At 43.9% G+C, this 20,111-nt stretch overlaps 1 protein-coding gene across 2 annotated transcripts; it reads right to left on the bottom strand.

Moving 5' to 3' along the window:
• Positions 1–2,754: 2,754 nt before the first annotated feature.
• IAH1 (isoamyl acetate hydrolyzing esterase 1 (putative)) lies at positions 2,755–20,096 on the bottom strand. Of its 2 annotated transcripts, XM_054024497.1 has the most exons (7): positions 19,976–20,096; positions 16,158–16,247; positions 13,387–13,439; positions 12,744–12,892; positions 9,994–10,155; positions 3,935–4,056; positions 2,755–3,086 (listed from the first exon to the last, which is right to left on the bottom strand). In XM_054024497.1, exons 1-7 carry the CDS (start codon positions 20,054–20,056, stop codon positions 2,910–2,912), a joined length of 834 nt encoding a protein of 277 aa, XP_053880472.1. In that variant the 5' UTR covers positions 20,057–20,096; the 3' UTR covers positions 2,755–2,909. The 2 variants fall into 2 exon arrangements, with proteins under 2 accessions (XP_053880472.1, XP_053880471.1); XM_054024496.1 differs by lacking the exon at positions 16,158–16,247.
• Positions 20,097–20,111: the final 15 nt, after the last annotated feature.

Here is a 20,111-nt window from a genome sequence, read left to right as displayed (position 1 = left end):
GAGTGGTGAACCGCAGCCAGTGGGAACTGCAATCGGCCGAACCTGCAGATGCGGCAGGTGAACAAACCGGCCCGGCCCACCAGGGGCTTTCCCTGAACAAGCCGCGGCCCTAGTTTGAGAACCACTGGTCTAGACTACACAGATTAAGGCAGCTAATTTCCAGTAAAGAACTAGCCAGTTTCAGTAAGGGTTCTTGAGTGGAAATTTGGTCCTGTTTATCCAAACCCTCTATGCCAGAGGTTCTCAAACTGGTCTGTTGACCACCAGTGGTCCGCGAGCTCCATTCAGGTGGTCCGCAGATAGTTCGCTCTAAGATGCGCACCTGGTCAGCCGCACGAGAGAATGAAGGGCCACCCACCATTACACTGATTACAGTGGAGTCACACCGGCATGGCTCCACTAATTAGGTGCCTGGACTTTGAAGAAGATGCACATGTAAGGTGAGGTGGTGGCCTTGGGGGGGAATGGGAGGTAGGTGGGAGGGAGCAGTAGGGTGAGAAGAGGGGTTGGGGGGAATTGGATGTGCAGGGCTGCGGTGGCCGGAGAAAGAGGAGACTTTCCCCAACTCCAGGGCTGCAGCTGCCAGGGAGAGACCCCCTCCTTCCCAGCCTCAGCTTGGGGGCTACTGCAGCAGGGGAGAGAGGGGACGTCCATTGCATTAGAAAGGTAAGAGTACTGATATTAAAATATGAGTTGTGTGCTTTTATTTGCAGAACAAAAAAAAATTGTTTTTTTAATACAGCGTTTTTATCCAAAGTGCTTTACAATAGTTAGCTAATGATACAAACAACATTTGGAAAGATCGTTAAGTGGTCTGCCGAGACCCTCGGCTATTTGCAAATGGTCGGTGGAAAAAATTTTTTTTTTTGAGAACCTCTGTTCTATGTACTTCCAAGAGCAAGTCTTTCACCCCTCTTTTGTGTCTGCCATACCTGAGGGTGCATGACTGAAGGAATTACATTCTGACTAGGACAGGCTGGGCTACTTTTGGAGGATGCAAAACTGACCATTCACTCAGTGATTACTGGTGGTTTTGGAATCCCTTCATTAGGGATGTGGAATCGCCTTAAGCCAGGAGTTCCTGGGCTGTGGCCCAAAAATGGGCTGTGACACTGTCCTGGGTGGTCTGCCATGGGCAGAGATGAGGAGCGGGTATGGGGGCAGGGTTTGCCACCCCAAACTATATGTTGACAGAGTGGCAGCTAACAATGGCTCCCGCCCAGGGCCGGAGTTCGGCGCTCCTGGCGGGTGGCAGTGAAACAGAACCGCCAGGCAGTGGGTGAGGCGACAGGGCCAACCCTAGAAGTGGCAGCTCCCAGGATGGCTGGAGGGTTCATGGCCATTCCCTGCTGCTGCACCCTATGAGCTGTGGCTATTTGGAGGGGTGGGGTGAGTGTGGGTGAACTTGAGGCTGGAGCCCCTGGCTATCTGGGGGGGCAATGCTGCCAGCCTGGCAGGGAGGCACAGGCAGTAGGGCTTTCCCCTGCGGAACTCACAGGTGCCCCTCACTTCCCATAGGGGTGTATGGCCGAGGGGTGCCCCAGGACTGCAGGCTCAGCCATTGAGTGGTGGCTGCTGGCTGGGGACCCCACTCTGAAAGCAGTGCCGACGCCAGTAACAGCATAGACGTAAGGGTGACATGTAAATACATAGCATGCCATCCTTATTTCTGCGCTGCTGCTGGCAGTGGCACTGCCTTCAGCGCTGGTGCCTGTACAGCAGGTTCCACTCTCTGGACAAGGTGGTTAAGAGGCAAGGAGCAGGGCAAGCCTGGGGTGTGAGGCCCTGGAAGGGAGTTCAGGCCACAGGGGGGGGGAGGGGGAGAAGAGACAGCAAGGTGCTTGGGCAATCGGGGGCAGCTGGGGATGGGCGATGGGTAGGGAGCCCAGGGAGGCAGCGGGGGGAAGGGGGGTCAGGGTGATGGGCTATAGTGCCTATTGCAGCTGCACAAGTGGGCTTCAGGAAAAAAAGTTTGGGAACCCCCTGCCTTAAGCAATGACAATCTTTTTTGTCGAGTAGTAGCTCAAGCAGGCAATTGTGATTAGGATCTAACGTTAACTAACACTAGGGTGTACTGATTGATAGAACACCCAAGGTATAAAAAAGGATGCATAGAGCACAGGAAGTAATTTCTGATCTAAATCCCTTCAATTACACAGGAGGTCTAAAACAACACTGCTAAAGAAGTAGCCAGGTAAAGTACTTTTTATGTTCAAACTACTGAAAGTGTGTCTTTGCTATGAGCCAAACCCTAAAGTCCTTAAGCTCCAATTGCAGATGTATTATTTTCAGCTTCTTAAATCTTCACTTGCAGCACCACATGTTAAAATTCTTTGACACTAGGAGCTGGGATTATTTAGTATTAAAGCCATGCTGAATGCTGCTTAACTTCACAACCTCAATTAAGCAGTGTTAGAGCTTGTGGAAAACGCTGGCGGGCAGTAGATGCTGGTGCTCTGATTTGAAATGCTTAGAACCTCTCATGACTGGGAGGTTCCCAACCAAAGGAACAAAGAATTCAGTGTTGCTCATTCAAAGCTGAGTGAGGTTTTCGACAGTCCTTGAGCACATGTCCTGCACTCCACGGTAGTGAAAGTTTCAAAAACCTTTGTCAGTAATAATGACAATACTGAAGCCGAGTTTTGGTTTGGGTTGGCAAAGATTAGAAAATTACACTTGAAATCAACTGTCCAACAGAGCTTTAATACGTTCAGTCATTGAGAAAATGGTATTAACGTATTTAAACACACCATGGAACGTGTAAAGGTAACTTTATTTTTCCATAAACCATAACATTTGAGAAAGGACTTGTATCAATATTATCTTTTCTCTAAGAAAAACACTAGGAGTATTTTGCGGAATGCACATTTTCTCCTGTCCATCAACAGACTCGGTCAATATGTTACAGATCAGGATTTCCCACGAAGGCTAACTTCAGGATTCTGATGATCTACATCGCGCCAGTAAGGAAGCAGCATAGGTAATGTGGAAATCTTCTTTTCCAGCAGTGACCAAAGCTGAGCTGCTAAAAAATTATTTCCCAATACTGATAAATGAAGTCCATCCGATAGATAGGAAGAAAAGTCCTATAAAGGGAGTTAATTTAAATAAATATTTAAGAAATAAACAATATAAGATCATAATAGCTAATTTCATATATAATACCATGTGATAAACTCTAGTCAGAAAATGTAGTTTTTAATCAATCTCAGTTCTAAGAAACTTTTCCAAGATCATGAAAGGATAGAAAGACAGGTAAATGTACTGTGTTGCTTATGTCACTGATACCCATAAGAAAACTATCAATTGATGAACTGGGGCAACCAAAATACTTAATCTACTCTTTGTCCCAAAAGATCCACTTTGCCAAACTTGAATTACCTGCTAGGTCACGTTTTTCAAAAGAACTCAAATGTGATCAAAGTAAATGATCAGATTTTCAAAAAAGCTCAGCAGATGGAAAGCTGAGCTCTTGAAAATCTGCCTCTAAGTGTCAGAATAAGAGCTGCTGGGTGCACTGCACTTCTGAAAATCTGGCCTAAATTCAGCTTCTGGTGCTAGTCAGTCCGTTGCACTTCAGAAGGCTACTTATGCAAATATTCTTGCAAAGTACAGTATGGGATGCAACTGCTGACTGCCTTTATAAAGGAAGTTCCAGCGAAGTGGGATACCACTTATATTTAGAGCAGCCATATATTACTGTCTGATAACCAAACACAATATTCAGTTGTATTTAAACAAATCACCTTAAGTGTTTTCCTAGTCCAGCATGAAGAATTCTGGATTTGTTTCCTCCCAAATAGTGTAAACTATAACACATGATTTCTTGTTTTATTTTTCAAGATTGACTATTCAGTTCCTCCCCAAGCTCTGTACTATCGCTTTACACAAGACACTTGAGCATTTTCACAAACTTCTTTTCTGAATGTCATACCTGATTATTCTTTTGCATAAGTGTCCACAGATCAAGAACCTCAGTCCCACAATCTCTAGCAACTTGAACACATGCCTTGGCATATTCTCCAGTGGTAGAATTGAAGCGGTTTAATTTGTCACCTATTGGAAGTTAAGAAAATATTAACTGAATTAGAACAAAGGAATTAAGTCAGACTGTATCACTATCTACCGTACGTGATTTTTATTGAATGTTAAACCATTTCAAAGTAAAATTGGAACCTTGTAAATTTTAAAGCAAGTGGAAGCTAAATCTGTCTCTTTTTAAAAGCCTTCTGTTGTAGCCTGCTGTTTTTTGAGAGATTAATTTTGAAAACAAACTTTGGTTCAGAAGAAGTGTGGCTGGTGAGAATTAAGAGGCAGTGGCAGAGCTGTGTAAGGACATAGCATAGCACCTTTTTTTCTATGTTAGGCTTGCCTTTAGCCTGTGCTTTTTGTCCAACACCTATGTACATCACATCTGCATAGCTTATTTACAACTGCCAACACTCCTATGCCCCCAACAGATAGAAGAGAGTTAAGGTCTAATCACAAGCCTGTCCATCCGTGTTCTGGGTGACACGGGACTTCTCTCTTGCTTTAGTTTCCCCTCTATAAAATAAGTCTAACTACTTATCTGTCTAGGTAAAATGTTTTGAGATCTTGGGATAAGAGAAATTTGCACTTTATATGTAATTAGAAATCAGTTGCCCCATATCAGATGCAATACTCAATTGCACAGAAATTGATGCTCCGTGTGCTTTGAGCACCAACTAACCTATAGTCCAGCTCCTCTGTTTCAATGCAGTGGAACTTCCCTCTAACAATCTAACCCCCAATTGCCCACTGCATTTCAAGTGACCGCCTCCAAGATGTTACCCATTCCGCTTAACAATCTGTCCCAACATGCATTTAGCTCTCTCTCTCCTTTCTTCCCCAGACCTGAAGACTCTGTGTAGCTCGAAAGCTTGTACCTTCCACCAACAGAAGTTGGTCCAATAAAAGGTATTACCTCACCCACCTTGTCTCTCTCATTAAACTGAAAAGCATTTTTAGAAAACAGGGTTCCCTCTTACATCTTGTCACTCAGTCTTTATGTGACTACTTCTCCATCAGCAATCATTACTTCATCTGCTGTCAATCTTCTCCTTCCTGCACTCTCTTCCACTGGTATGTCTGATGATTCTCTCCATCCTTGACTTCTCTGCCCCTCCCCGTCACAGGAAGTTTCATCCTGGCAACCCCCTGCTGCCCTGATTCATCTCCAAAATCCACTTCCTCTGCTCCTACTTTAGTGCTAGAGTGTCTCTGGCAGAAATCCCATGATCAGGCTAACTTATTCAAACCTGAAAGAGACCATTGTGATCATCTAGTCTGACCTCCTGTATAACACAGGCCATAGAACTTCCCCAAAATAATTCCTAGAGCAGATCTTTTAGAAAAATATCCAATCTTGATTTAATAATTGTCAGGGGAATCCACCCCAACCCTTGGTAAATTGTTCCAATAGTTAATTACTCTCACCCATAAGAATTTATCCCTTAGTTGCTGTCTGAATTTGTCTAGTTTCAACTTCCAATCATTGGATTGTATTATACCTTTTTCTGCTAGACTGAAGAGCCCATTATTAAATTTGTTTCCCCTGTAGATAGTTACAGACTGTAATCAAGTTACCCCTTAACCTTCCCTTTGTTAAGCTAAATAAATTGAGCTCTTTGTCTATCACTAGAAGGCATGTTTTTCTAATCCTTTAATTATTCTTGTGGCTCTTTTCTGAATCCTCTCCCATTTATCAACATCTTTCTTGAATTGTGGACATCAGAACTGGACATACTATTCCAGCAGCAGTCACATCATTGTCAAATATAGAGGTAACATAACCTCTCTATTCCTACTCAAGATTCTCCTGTTGATGCATCCAAGGATTGCATCAGCTCTTTTGGCCACATCACTGCACTGGGAGCTCATGTTCAGCTGATTATTCCCCCTCTTCCCCCTTTCCTCCCACCGCCATCTTTTTCATAGTCACTGCTTCCCAGGATCGAATCACCCATCCTTTAAAGATGGCCTACGTTCTTTGTTCTTACCGTATTTTCCGGCGTATAAGACGACTGGGCGTATAAGACGACCCCCAACTTTTCCAGTTAAAATATAGAGTTTGGGATATACTCGCCGTATAAGACTACCCCTCTTCCAACGCACACCAAAAAAAAATTTTAAAAAATCAGATTTGATTTCAATATGGTAATTTTAATTCAAATGCTTATGACATGCAGGTACTTAGCAGGAAAACTGTCACTTATAAACATAAGGCTGTTTGTCATCAAACATGTAAACATAAAACAGTGCAAGTGGATTAAACTTTTCCTAATTCACTCTAAAGCTGAAAGGAAGGATAAGACAATAAACCCATGGGAGCTGCCATGCTGTTTGTTTTCTAAGCTGTCAACCAAACTGGAACTGATGATGATAGGAGGAAGATAACAAACAAGAGAGAGAGAGCAAGTGCCGGGCAAGTCCCTGGCGAGTTAGCAACGCCCATCATAACTGCAAGCTACGGTATTTTTACAGGTTTTGCTGGCGTGACAGTTTCCCTTTAAAAGCCTTCAAAATCCTCCTGTTCGTCATCTGATATCATAAGTACATCAATGACATCTTGTGATACATTTGTAAGGCAGTCATCGTATGGATCGAATTCCGTATCAGATGGTGTGGTCTCAGCTTCGGCTTCCTCTTCATCTTGCCACAAGTAGTCGTCCTCCATACCATCTAATGAATTTGGTATGCCACACTTCTTGAAAGACTTGATTACTGTTTCTGCATCAATATCATTCCAGGCTTTTATGACAAACTTGCACAAAACATCCAACTGTGGAGCACGCATGTTTCCTCCTTTTGTGAATGACTTTTCGCCGCTAACCATCCATTCATTCCACTGTTCTTGAATGCGATCTTTAAATGGCTTGTTTAGGCACACATCCAGTGGCTGTACCAACGATGTCAATCCTGCAGGAATAACTGCCGCATCTGTGTTTAGTCTTGCAAGCATTTGCTTGGTGCTGGGAGTTAAATGAGCCCTGAACATATCCCACACCAGTAGACTACATTTTTGAATAAGTCCACCTGGTCGCCTGCTCCATACATTATCAAGCCATAGCTTTACCCCTTCTTCATCCATCCAGCCTTTTTCATTCACATGTACAAAACAACCAACAGGGAACTTGAATTTCAGCATTGTTTTTCTTTTAAAAATAATCATTGGTCTCAGTTTGGCGCCATCAGCTGTGCATCCTAGTATCACTGTAAAACTGGACTTCTCATGTCCTGTTGTTTTAATTAAAATTGTTTTTTCACCTTTTTGATGGACAGTTTTATTTCCAACCATATCAAAATTCATTGGAGTTTCATCCATATTTCCAATACTACTTAACGCATAGCCATGTTTAGTGCGCTGTTGTATTACGTATCGATGGAAACTATTTACTTTGCTATCAAGATCTGCAGGTAATTTTGGGGCAATTTTCATCTTTTGCCTCAGTACCATATTATGCCTTCCCATGAATCTAGTACACCAGGATACAGTGGCCTTAAATCTGTTGCTGTGATCTGGGTTAGATTTGGCCCACTGAAGTGCAAACAAATGTATTTTATTTCGTGTCACTACATAACCGTTTTGGCGATGCTCATTCACCATGTCTGCTACATGTTTTTCGAGTTCTGGCCAATGTGGAGTGCCTCTTCTTAATGCAAACTTACCCCTTGGCACACTCTTTAATGCTTTTTCATTTGCTTTCCAGTCCCGAACCATCTTTTCTGTTACTCCATATTGTCTTGCAGCAGCGCAGTTATTATGTTCCATGGCAAAGTTTACAACTTTAAGTTTGAAACTGGCTTCATATTTCTTTCTTCTTGCTGGTGGAGCCATGATGGGGTTTTGACTGTTGGACATTTGTATACTGTACTGTATGTACTGGTGCTATACTATATGAACAGGTACAGATACTGGTGCTGTACTGTATGTGGTACCCAGTATACAACAATCAGCCAATCACGGCAAGCGATGTACCTTACCGGCGATTGGCTGGTTGTTGTATACAAAGCCTGCTTGGATTGGTCAGCTCTCCCTGCCTGCCCAGCCCTCCCTGTCTCCAAGACTATCAGAGCGGTAGCGCAAACACACCTCTTTCACCCATCTGGCCCGCCCTTGTATCCTATTACCTCCTTCTCTGCCTCTCAGATCTCGCACATGCGTGCCTGCGCCGCTTCACTGCAGTCCTCAGGAGCGAGATCTGAGAGGCAGAGAAGGAGGTACGGTAATAGGATACAAGGGCGGGCCAGACGGGTGAAAGAGGCGTGTTTTTCTGGGCACAGCGCCGCTCTATCTCTTTTTTCCATACCCCGGGCGTCCTGGACGCCTGCAGCTTGCTCCGCCCTTCACTTACACCTTCCCGGTGAGGCGCCCCCTCACCTCGTCATCGGGCGGGGATGCGGCCGCGGCCGTTTTTGAGCTCCCCCCACCATATGCGGCGACCACAGATTCTCCAGTCCGGCTCGGAAGTTTCAGCACCCGCCCTATAAGACGACACCCGGCGTATAAGACGACCCCGGACTTTTGAGAAGATTTTCCTGGGTTAAAAAGTAGTCTTATACGCCAGAAAATACAGTACCTGTATACATTTATTAAAACACATATTGTTTGACTCCAGTTTACCAAGTGATCCACATCTCTCTGAATCAGTGAAATCTATCAGTTTAATGTGTGCCATGTCAATTTTTTATCACTCTAGTTTTTAATCAAAATGTCGTGCAGTACTACGTCAAATGCCTTACAGATGTCTAAGTATATTGTATGATCACTATTACCTTTATCAACCAAACTATAATCTAATATCAAGTTAGTCTGACAGGATCTATTCTCCATAAAACCATTTGCATTAATTACATTACCCTCCTTTAATTCTCTATTGAGTCCTATATCTGTTGCTCCACTCTTTTGCTTGGTATCAATGTCAGGCTGACAGGCCTAAAATTACTTGGGTCATTCTATTTATTCTTTTTAAAAATTGGCACAACATTAGCTTTCTTCCAGCCTTCTGAAACTTCCCCATTGCTCCAAGACTTATCGAAAATCAATATTACTGGTCCACAACATTACTGGTCCTTAGCTGGCTCTTTTAAAATTCTTGGATGCAAGTTATCTGGCCCTGCTAATTTAAAAATGTCTAACTTCAGTGGATTCTAACATCTTCCAGAGACACTAGTGTAATGGAAAGAGTGTTATCACCCTCTATGAGACTATATCATCTGCTTTTTCCCAAATACAGAACAGAAATATTTATTGAACACTTCTGCCTTTTTTGCATTATTATGGATAATTCTACCATTTCCATCAAGGACTGGACTAATACCATTGTCAGGATTCTTTTTAAAGTACAAATACCGTGCCACTGCACAGGCTGTCCAAACACACATGAGCACCTGGGGGCAGCCATTCAGCTGGTGCAAACTGTAATAGCTGATGTCAGTGAAGCTATGACAATTGACACCAGCTGAGGTCAGGAAGGCTCCCCACCAGGAACTGGGCAGTGTTATGTCTCCATTGTAAAAGTGACTTGAACAGTACAGGGAGAAGCTAATAGGCATTAAACTTTTTTTGCTTTTTCCTCCGACAAAGATGCATTTTCTTGGTCTCAGAACTGTACTTTTCAGAAATAAAGCATGAGGTGGGATATTGCTGCTTAACCTGATAAATGAGGAATATGTTGTAACAGCAAGAAAATGATCCAAGGTGTACCATGCTGCATTGCTACTCACTTCACAGGCTGCTTTGCAAAGGGTGTTAAGGCACAGCATGGTCAGATTACACCATCTGTAATGTAATTCCAGAGATGTTTAGCAGACCTACCAGCAGCCTCTTTTCATTGGCTCAGAGAATACACATGCAGTTTGGCACAAATACCGAGCAAATCCTTTGTCAGTCTGGAGGTCAGCAACTTGGACACCCAGACTGACAACCTTTCTACTTGTTTTTAATCCCAAAACTGGGAGAATTCCTTTTACCTTTGGCAATACACTCTTTTTCCCAAGCTGGTTCATAGAGAGGGGGTGGTGTTATCAAAATAATTTTGTTCTCAGTAATGTCTATGGACTTCAGATATTGTATCATACTTTTTAAATTATCAGCATATTCCTTCAGTGGAATGTGTTGGTTGGAATTCACATCTGTTTAGGGAAGAAACAATTGTTAATATAAAACCAAGATGCCCATTGTAAATTATACACAATACTTATTTACACAGCATACAAATGTGGATGCTTTCCTTCTTTTCAATATAAAGTTCTACATGATTCATGAATTCATCAGATGTGGTGGGAAAATGATACACAGCAAAATCCAAGGTATAAGAGCCAGACAGAGAAAAAACTGCAGATACTGTAAATAATTTCCTATCCACTTAAAATAACTGAAGAGAAGGTGGTCTTAACAGATTAATTCATTGCCTTTTTTGTACACTTCCCTAATAGAAAATCAAATGATTACAAAGACTTAGCAGATTTATCTTCTTAGGGCTTGTCTACATGGAGCAGCAATGCACACAAGGTGTGATTTGTAAAGTGGACAAATGTGTTACACACCAATTTGTCCCTGTAGACTCTGTTGGTGTGCACTAAAAGTTCCCTAGTGTGTTTTAACATAGTACTGTATAGACTAATTAGTGCGCAACACATTAGTGTGCTTTAGAAATCACACCCCCATAGCATGCATTTCTGCTCCATATAGATAAGCCCTGAGTGTAGCCTGAAAAAACAATGGATTTTTCAATATTAACAGAAAAAGACATCACAAAATATGTCCAAAAACATTTATAACAAAAATTTCAAGTCTCATACACAGTGCCAATTCAGTACAAGTAGACAAGAAATGGTGAGAAGTTTAGGACTGAGATTAACCACTCCCTATAGCTGTCGTCATGGAACAGTGGGTTACAAAATAAAGTAAGCAAACACACTAAAATTAGAGAGAAAACAGAAGAATGCTATGTGCAGACAGAATATAATAGTCCACAATAATTTATTGCTTCAAAAAGTTCGTGCACCCTACAGAGGGCTGGTCCCACTGTTGACTTTATAATTATCAGAATATTTATATTTGTTAGTATACATAGAATTGTAGCATATCAGGGTTGGAAGGAACCTCAGGAAGTCATCTAGTCCAACCCCCTGCTCAAAGCACGACCAATCCCCAACTAAATCATCCCAGCCAGGGCTTTGTCAAGCCTGACCTTACAAATCTCTAAGGAAGGAGATTCCACCACCTCCCTAGGTAATCCATTCCAGTGCTTCACTACCCTCCTAGTGAAAAAGTTTTTCCTAATATCCAACCTAAATCTCCCCCACTGCAACTTGAGACCATTACTCCTTGTTCTGTCATCTGCTACCACTGAGAACAGACTAGATCCATCCTCTTTGGACCTCCCTTTCAGGTAGTTGAAAGCAGCTATCAAATCCCTCCTCATTCTTCTCTCCTGCAGACTAAATAATCCCAGTTCCCTCAGCCTCTCCTCCTAAATCATGTGCTCCAGACCCCTAATCATTTTTGTTGCCCTCCGCTGGACTCTTTCCAATTTTTCCACATCCTTCTTGTAGTGTGGGGCCCAAAACTGGACACAGTACTCCAGATGAGGCCTCACCACTGCCAAATAGAGGGGAATGATCACATCCCTCGATCTGCTGACAATGTTCCTACTTATACAGCCCAAAATGCCATTAGCCTTCTTGGCAACAAGGGCACACTGTTGACTCATATCCAGCTTCTTGTCCTCTGTAACCCCTAGGTCCTTTTCTGCAGGACTGCTGCCTAGCCACTCAGTCCCTAGTCTGTAGCAGTGCATGGGATTCTTCCGTCCAAAGTGCAGGACTCTGCACTTGTCCTTGTTGAATCTCATAAGATTTCTTTTGGCCCAATCCTCTAATTTGTCTAGGTCCGTCTGTATCCTATCCCTACCCTCCAGCGTATCTACCACTCCTCCCAGTTTAGTGTCATCTGCAAACTTGCTGAGGGTGCAATCCACGCCATCCTCCAGATCATTAATGAAGATATTGAACAAAACCGGCCCCAGGACCGACCCTTGGGGCACACTGCTTGATATCGGCTGCCAACTAGACATGGAGCCATTGATCACTACCCTTTGAGCCCGACGATTTAGCCAGCTTTCTCTCCACCTTATAGTCCATTCATCCACCCCATACGTCTTTAACTTGCTGGCAAGAATACTGTGGGAGACCGTATCAAAAACTTTGCTAAAATCAAGGAATAACACATCCACTGCTTTTCCCCTCATCCACAGAGCCAGTTATCTCGTCATAGAAGGCAATACCTTTAACAGAGGCTGAAAGGCATTCCATTGTGTCTTTTCTCACATTCTGACTACAACTTTTATCAGCCAGTGGATTACAAGGCTATTTCCAAAGGCACAAATAGCAGTTAGGCACCTAACTCCAACTCAAAGTCCCAAGGGAGTTAGACACTTAGAGCCATTTGTGCCTTTTTGAAAATTTCCTCCATAGTCTCACACATGAATATTTGGCCAGAGAAAGAGCAACAAAAACCAAAAGCACACATGAGATTTAAACGAATAACGGTACACTAATGTAGTAAACTCATTTAAAAAAAAGAACTGATGGAGCAGGACCAGGAGAAATGTTAATTCCTTTGTGTCCCACTCTGGTAATCTCTAGCTGACATATTACACTTTTTAAAACTTGTTTTAAGAGAACAATTGAGAGAGAAAAAATGAAAATTGACCTACCTTTTAAAGCACTGTCATTAGCACCAAAGAAGATGGTAACTGCAATAGTATTTTCAACATTAGAACTTCTGCTGATCAATCTGGGAAGAACTATGTTAGCCCATCTGGTATTGTAGCCTGACAGTCCGCGATTTAAAACATCACATTTTCTGAAACACACACATACAACAAGAAGAAAATCCCCCTCATAGAGCAAAACTTTAGAAATTTCAAAACATTCAATCTGGATATCTGCCTTAAGGCTCTCTACCCCTCTAAAATCAACTAGATTACACAATAGACAAGTGGGATAATTTAATATATATGTAGTGTTTGTATAAAGGATATGTGTAGAGTTTAAGTCTAAATATATAGTTGCTAATCTTGCAATCTGATTCACATGGCCACAAAGATCCATATGCATGGCTTTGACTGCAGAATCAGGGAGTATTTACTCAACCTTTGCAATAGCCTTTAATAAGGATTTACGCATATTGAAAGAGAAAGTACTGAGGCATTCCATATGATCCTTTTACAATTCCAAATATAAGTAAATAAATGCTGATTTTTTTTAAATAACAAAAATCATTTACTACAGGAAAGCTGCTTGGCCTTCTTTCAGCCTAGACATTACATTTAAAATACAAACTTTGACAAGTCTCACCTGACCAATTTCTGAGCAAGCAACACTCCCCAACCATTGTCCTGAAAAGAAAACTGAACGAAAGGAACACAGTTTAGATATTAACTAAAACATATCTAGGATTACAATTTAGCATGTCACTCTACTTTCTCCCTGCATTTTTTTTTGTCCTTTCTCCTCACCCACCAAATTTAACTGCCCTTTATTTTTATGTGGCCTCTCTTATCTTCTGAAAAGTAGACCATTAGTGTGTCCCTGAGGCTGCTGTTGGCCCTGCCCAATCTCCACACATTTTGTTACTGCATTAGGGAACAGTACAGGAGAGGTGCACATTGCGCTGTCCTTCCACAGTCAAAACTATCACTAATTTCAATCTGTGGGCCAAAGAACTGTGTAGGATCAAGCCATACATAAGTAAATCAACTAGGTTGTAACAAGTGACTGATTTGATACCAAGGATTTTTTCTGATCATTTCTAAATGTGGACTTGTAGCTTTAATTTCAGATTGCAGAGCAGCTCGTATATATATGAACTATGCATCTGTTACCTCATACTTCAGGGGTGGCCAACCTGAGCCTGAGCAGGAGCCAAAATTTACCCATGTACATTGCCAAAGAGCCACAGTAATATGTAATGATTATATTTGTGTGTGTGTGTGTGTATGTCTCTCTCTCTCTCTCTCTCTCTCTCTATATATATATATGTATATGTGTATATATACAATCCTTATATAAGTTGATAATGCATATTTATTATACATTTATAATGTATAGTTAACGATAATAACAACTTTATCTTTTACTTAGGACTTCCGGCAATCTTTGCTTTCAACAATTCCCTTGAAGTTTGGTTTGTGTTCAGTTGTGCTCACACGTAGCAGTTCTCTTAAGTGGCTGTCTGTCAAAATGCTTGGATCTCACATGTTTGTGAGTCTGTTTTCTGGACACACAAAGATGGGTCAAGGCAAACATCGAGATTAATTTTGGCTTGGTCTACACTATGAGGGGGGTCGACCTAAGATACGCAACTTCAGCTACGTGAATAGCGTAGCTGAAGTTGCGTATTTTAGGTCGACTTACCTGGCTGTGAGGACAGCGGCGAGTTGACTGCTGCCGCTCTGCCGTTGACTCCGCTTCCGCCTCTTGCCGCGGTGGATTTCCGGAGTCGACGGCAGAGCAATCAGGGATTGATTTTATCGCGTCTAGTGAAGACGCGATAAGTCGATCCCCAATAGATTGATTGCTACCTGCTGATCCAGTGAAGACATGCCCTTTAAGGCTGCACCTCTGATGTTGGGGTATTTATCCTTTGGTACAGATTTCCAGAAAGTAAGGGTTCCCTCTGTCTTCTGAACAGACTTCAATCTGTCATCTTCCAAAAGTTCTATTATTTCCATCTGGGATGTTGCTTTGTCAGTGACTAAAGGGGGTTTCAGACAATCAACTTCAGCACTAAAAGGGTCAATCAGAAATCTGATTTGAGGCCTTTTCTGCTGCAAATCTTGGAATCTTTCCTCAAAACTGTCCTTAAGATCTTTAATCACACTCATATATCTAGTTGTGCTCCATTTTAGGGGTTTTTCTGCATTCTCCTTTGATCTGGCTTGATGTTGTGACATTGACAGAAAGTGTGTCAGTTCTCCCTCAAGCCTTTGTCTGTGAAACAACTGCAGTTTGTTCATGAACGCAAATACGCCTTGCACTAGATCAGATGGCAACTGGAATTTTCCTTGTAAGTCCACATTTAGTTTATCCAAATGCAGCAGCATGTCTGCAAGAAATGCCAAGTCTAGAACCCACCCAGGATCTGTAAGCTCAGGGTGTATTCTGTGCTTCTCCATAAACAATTGTACTGGTTCCAGGAGCTCGAAAAAATGGGAAATAACTTTACCTCTCGAGCCATCAAACTGCGCAATTAGATTTTGAAACTGTCTGTGATTGAGTGTATTTGAGAGAATGAAATTCACAATGTGCAAGACAGGTTTCATGACAAGATCAAATTTGAGATTTTTAGATATCAGGCGCAACTGGTGAATAATACAGTGAAATGTCCAAAATTCGGGAACGCTCTTGTCAGATTCACAAAGCCCTACTAATCCATTCGCAAATCCCCACACGGACAGAGCCCCGTTCGTTGCAATGGCAATGAGCTTCTGTAAAGGCAAGTGGCTTTTTGCAACTACCACCACCAACACCTCCTTTAGATCTCATCCACAAGTTCTGTCCTTTAGTGACATGATATAGAGGTGTTCTTCCCTTACAACAGTCGTCAGACACAGTGTGGTCAAATACCAATAGCTGAGGTTTATCCTGTGTATGGCATGACTCATTCAAAGTGATGCTCAAATACTCACACTGCTGAAGTTGCAAGTGCTGTTGCAATTTGATGTCACTGTTCAGGTCGGAGATTCTGCATTCTATTGTGTGGCATGAAAGCTGCAGGCCAGAAATTTTCTTCTGTAGATTCTCATTTTCTGGTGACAGGATTGAAATCACATCAGTGAGGTACGTTTTTATAACCTCGCTTCAGAGTAGGGCTTTTTCACACGGGCTATGTCCCAGGCCACATAATAGGAGGCTAATATTACAGTCTGCGATTGGTTGGCAAATCTGGTGAAGAACTGGGCTTCTACATCTGTTTGTTTTTTCAAAGTTTTCTGTTTTAAAGTCTGGTGTTCAGAACCTTGTGGGAATTCTTGATTCATATGTGCATGGCTTGAAGCGAAATGACGCTGCAAGTTTGAAGATTTGAACTGAGAGATAGGTCTGGCAAAGAAGACACATGGCCTTACCATTACATTCAACAAAAAAGTACTTATTCTCCCACTCCTGTTGGAAGCATCGATTTTCATCTGTGTATTTTCTTTTCTGTTTGCACTTGCCTTCCATTGTTAAATGGTGTAAGAAAAATTTTGATTAAAAATTTCCACATCAGCTAGTCAGTGTGTACTTTATTCAAGGAGCCACTGGTGCTGGCCAGGGGGTGCTGTTCCCCTGGCTCTGTCCCAGGCCCTGCCCCCCACTATACCCCTTTCCCAAGTCCCAACCCCCACCCCGCCTCTTCCTGCCCCCATCTCCCCCGAGCCTCCTGTGAGTCGCAAAACAGCTGATCGCAGCAGGCGGGAGGCACAGGGAGAGAAGAGGCGCGCTGGGGGAGGGAGGGGTGAGGCTGCGAACTCCGTCCTCTCTCCTCGCCCCAGAGCCTCCTCAATGCCGCGAAACAGCTGCTCACAGCAGGCAGAAGGCATGGGGGAGAGAGGAAGAGGTGCTGACTGAGGGGGTCGTTGGCGAGCAGGAGGCACCGGGGGAGGGAGGGAGGCTAGGGTGACCAGACTGCAAATGTGAAAAATTGGGACAGGGGGTGGAGGGTAATAGGAGCCTATATAAGAAAAAGACCCAAAAATCGGGACTGTCCCTATAAAATCGGGACATCTGGTCACCCTAAGGGAGGCTGACAGGGATACTGATGGGTGCTGAGCACCCACCATTTTTCCCCAGTTGGCTCCTAGCAGGAGCCGCGAATTATCTTCTGAAGACCAGCATGTGGCGCCGGAGCCACAGGTTGGCCACCCCTGCTCATACTTAAAGGGACACTCACAATTGTTAACTGTATTTTTAAAAGATTTTTTTAACTGCTACCAAACCTCTGTACCTTTTATTAATGACTTCTTAGATGATTAAAACCAAAAGAATCACATTTACTTTTTATTATTTATGTCCTTTGTTTACTTTTTACTGCTCAGTTTGGATGACAAGTGGGCACTTGCATTTCCGTTTATGGTCTTTCACTCTCACATTATAGTTTGCCTTTCAAAATTTGCATGGAAATGTTTATAAACAAGAAGCTTTAAATTTAAAAAACCAAAAACATCTCCTTGCATTAGGCTGTAAAATCCTTTTATATATTAATCTAATTTTAATTAGCTTTAATTTGCAGTCAAACAGTAATTACCAGCTGATAACAGGCAAATTGGACACAAGTAGACAGTCATTACTAATTAGGATAGTGATTCATTCCTTATCAGTTTGAGTACACAGTAGGTTGTTACATGTCTGTTGGGTTCAGCGTCTATGTAAGGAGCCAGGTTCCACTTATGCCTTTACTGATCAGGCCGTTAGGTCAATTAGAATGTATGGTTTTGGGGGGCTCTTTCTGCTCTTGACTGAGACATTTAGTTAACTACGTCTAGCATGTGAACTTACAGAATTGCTGCAAAGCGGGACTGAATCCACTCACAATGTACCACCATGCATGCAGATTCTAAAATGCTTTCTCTAATAAAGAGAAACTCAATGGGTAGGTAAGGATCAGGAACTGAATTTTGACCTCAGATAAATGTATCCTCACCCTGTCTGAGGATAGAAAGCAGCTCTGATTTCCTGTTTTCCCTGTTAAAACCAATATAGAGAGCTAGGTTCTAACTATGTTCTCACAACAGAATCCTGGATGGAAAGTTATATACTTAAAGACTGAACCAGAAATAAACACTGAGGACCCACACCATCAATGGCCACATCTACTGAAGCCCCAACATGTGAACTAATATAGTGATTCTTACGGTAAAACAAAATTCTCCCAGCAAATTCTTTCAGCAGTTAAAATACTTTGCCTAAGGCGACCCAGAGGGCAATGTTCAGGGAGCCATAACTACAACGTTGCAGTGGGCAGGTGGATCTGTGATCAGAACACAACTCCCTCTCAATTACATATGTATCAGGTTTTTTCTTTTAAGGTAAAAAATAACCATTATCAATCGCAGGTGTTCAGTATAACACATGGCCCAGGCCAATGCTTAATTAAAAATTCAGATCAGAATGAAAATATATTAGCCAAGCACCTGGGTGAGAAGCAATTCTAATCTGACAAACCACTTACCGTAACTGCCAGTGATTCTGTGGATAAAATCACAGTTTCACAGTGGTGCTAAAAGTGCCTAATCTTGTGGTTAATATAGACAGGACACAAAAGGCAAATAATTTGCTTGGTCTAGTCGATAGTGGTATTCAGTAATACTGTATTTGCTAGTTAAGGCCAACAGTGATACACAGAGCTTGTAGCTTCTGAAAATGCTACCAACGGAGATGGGCACAAGCACACTGGTTATAGACAAAATGAGTGTGAAGCGACTGAGCATGACCACACTGGATGTGGTCGAGCAGATATGGGACATTGGGTAGGAGAGGTGTATATGGGATACAGAGACACCTCATAGGTGGCAAGTTATATGGGCCCATGCTCCACCAATGTTTGAGTTTATATTTTCAGAGCCATCTTGGCCATACGCCAGACCGGGGCAACTGCCCTCTGCCCCACACTTTGGGGGGGGGGGTACTGCACTTCAGGAGGATGGGGGGTCCAAGGCAGCCTGGGAGGGTTGGTAGGGAGCCTGGTGCTGGCAGCAGCAAGTGACCTGCTCTCAGCCTGCCCTGCCCCTCACCCACTCCACTCTTTCCCATCCCTGCTGTATCCCCTCTCCGCACCCATTCCATCCCTTCATAGGATCATAGAAATGTAGAACTGGAAGGGACCTTGAAAGGTCATTGAGTCCAGTCCCCTGCATTCACTGCAGGATCAAGTACCATCCCTGACAGATTATTTTGCCCCAGATCCCTAAATAGCCCCCTCAAGGATTGAACTCACAACCCTGGGTTTAGCAGGCCAATGCTCAGACCACTGAGCTACCCATTCCATCCCTTCCCCCAAGCCCCTGCTTAGGGTGACCCAATGTCCCATTTTTATAGGGACAGTCCTGTTTTTTGGGGACTTTTTCTTATATAGGTGCTATTGCCCCCCACCCCTTGTCCTGTTTTTTTCCACAGTTGCTATCTGATCACCCTACCGCCGCCTCTTTGAGGCTTCCGCCCTCTCCCCCGAATGATGCCGGGAGCTGGCCGGGTGGGATGGGCTGGGTTGCTCGCTGGTGCCAGGCTCAACCCCCCCGAAAGCGCAGGGCCCCCCAAATCATGGGGCGGTTGCCTGGTCTGTCTGATGGATGGGCTGACTCTGCTTGGACCCGTCCTGGGCACCAACAAAAATTATACAACCCTGGCATCCATGGAGCCAGTAGGTGTATGGGGCCATATATGGGCCATTGTGGGGTTGGGGGGAACATCTATGGGAAATGACTATGAGGTGTATGGGCCATTAGATGTGGGACATGGACATGAGGGGTGTGTGTGGGGTATGGGACAGGGACAAGAGGTGCACAGGGCCACTGGGTGTTTGGGGTGGTTGTATGGGACATGGGGGCACCAGCTGTATGGGGCCACTGTGTGTTTGGACCCGGGGTGCAGGGAGCCATTGGGGGTGTGGGGATGTATTGGGTCATTGTGTGTGTGGACACGTACACAGGGGCCATTGGGGGGGGGTGTCTTGGGTCATTGGAGGGGTGTGTGTGCGGGGGGGGGGGGTGTATGGGACACCAGCTGTGTGTGGACACAGACGTGTAAGGGCGCTACGGATTACAGGACACGGAGCTGGGGCGAGGGGCACTGGCTCCCTTGGGGCTGCGGCGGGTCAGCGCCACGGGGAGTCCCACAGCGGAGCGGGCCCGGCAGCCTCCGAGCGCCGCCCTGCGCCAGGCCCGGCCCAAGCCGCCAGCCCCGGTACCTCGGTGATGGAGTCCCCGAACAGCACGATGCGGGGCCAGGACACCGGCTGGCTGCGCAGCGCCGCCTCCGATAGCGCCATCCCGCCGCTGCCGCTGCCACAGGCGGCCGCCAGCCGGACATCCGCCCCCGGCCCC

This window comes from Malaclemys terrapin, chromosome 3, assembly GCF_027887155.1.
Source record: "Malaclemys terrapin pileata isolate rMalTer1 chromosome 3, rMalTer1.hap1, whole genome shotgun sequence".
NCBI lineage: Eukaryota > Metazoa > Chordata > Testudines > Emydidae > Malaclemys > Malaclemys terrapin.
The sequence above is the reverse complement of the archived record's forward strand: the minus strand, read 5'-3'. Positions and strand labels throughout refer to the sequence as shown.

What these genes read in the sequence shown, in the direction of transcription:
- IAH1 (XM_054024497.1), bottom strand. Translation starts at nt 20,056, where the DNA reads ATGGCGCTATCGGAGGCGGCGCTGCGCAGCCAGCCGGTGTCCTGGCCC. An exon ending in TCGGGGACTCCATCACCGAG is followed by an intron (nt 16,248 to 19,975) that starts GTACCGGGGCTG and finishes TAACAATGGAAG; the next exon opens with GCAAGTGCAAACAGAAAAGA. An exon ending in CTTGCTCAGAAATTGGTCAG is followed by an intron (nt 12,893 to 13,386) that starts GTGAGACTTGTC and finishes TGTGTGTTTCAG; the next exon opens with AAAATGTGATGTTTTAAATC.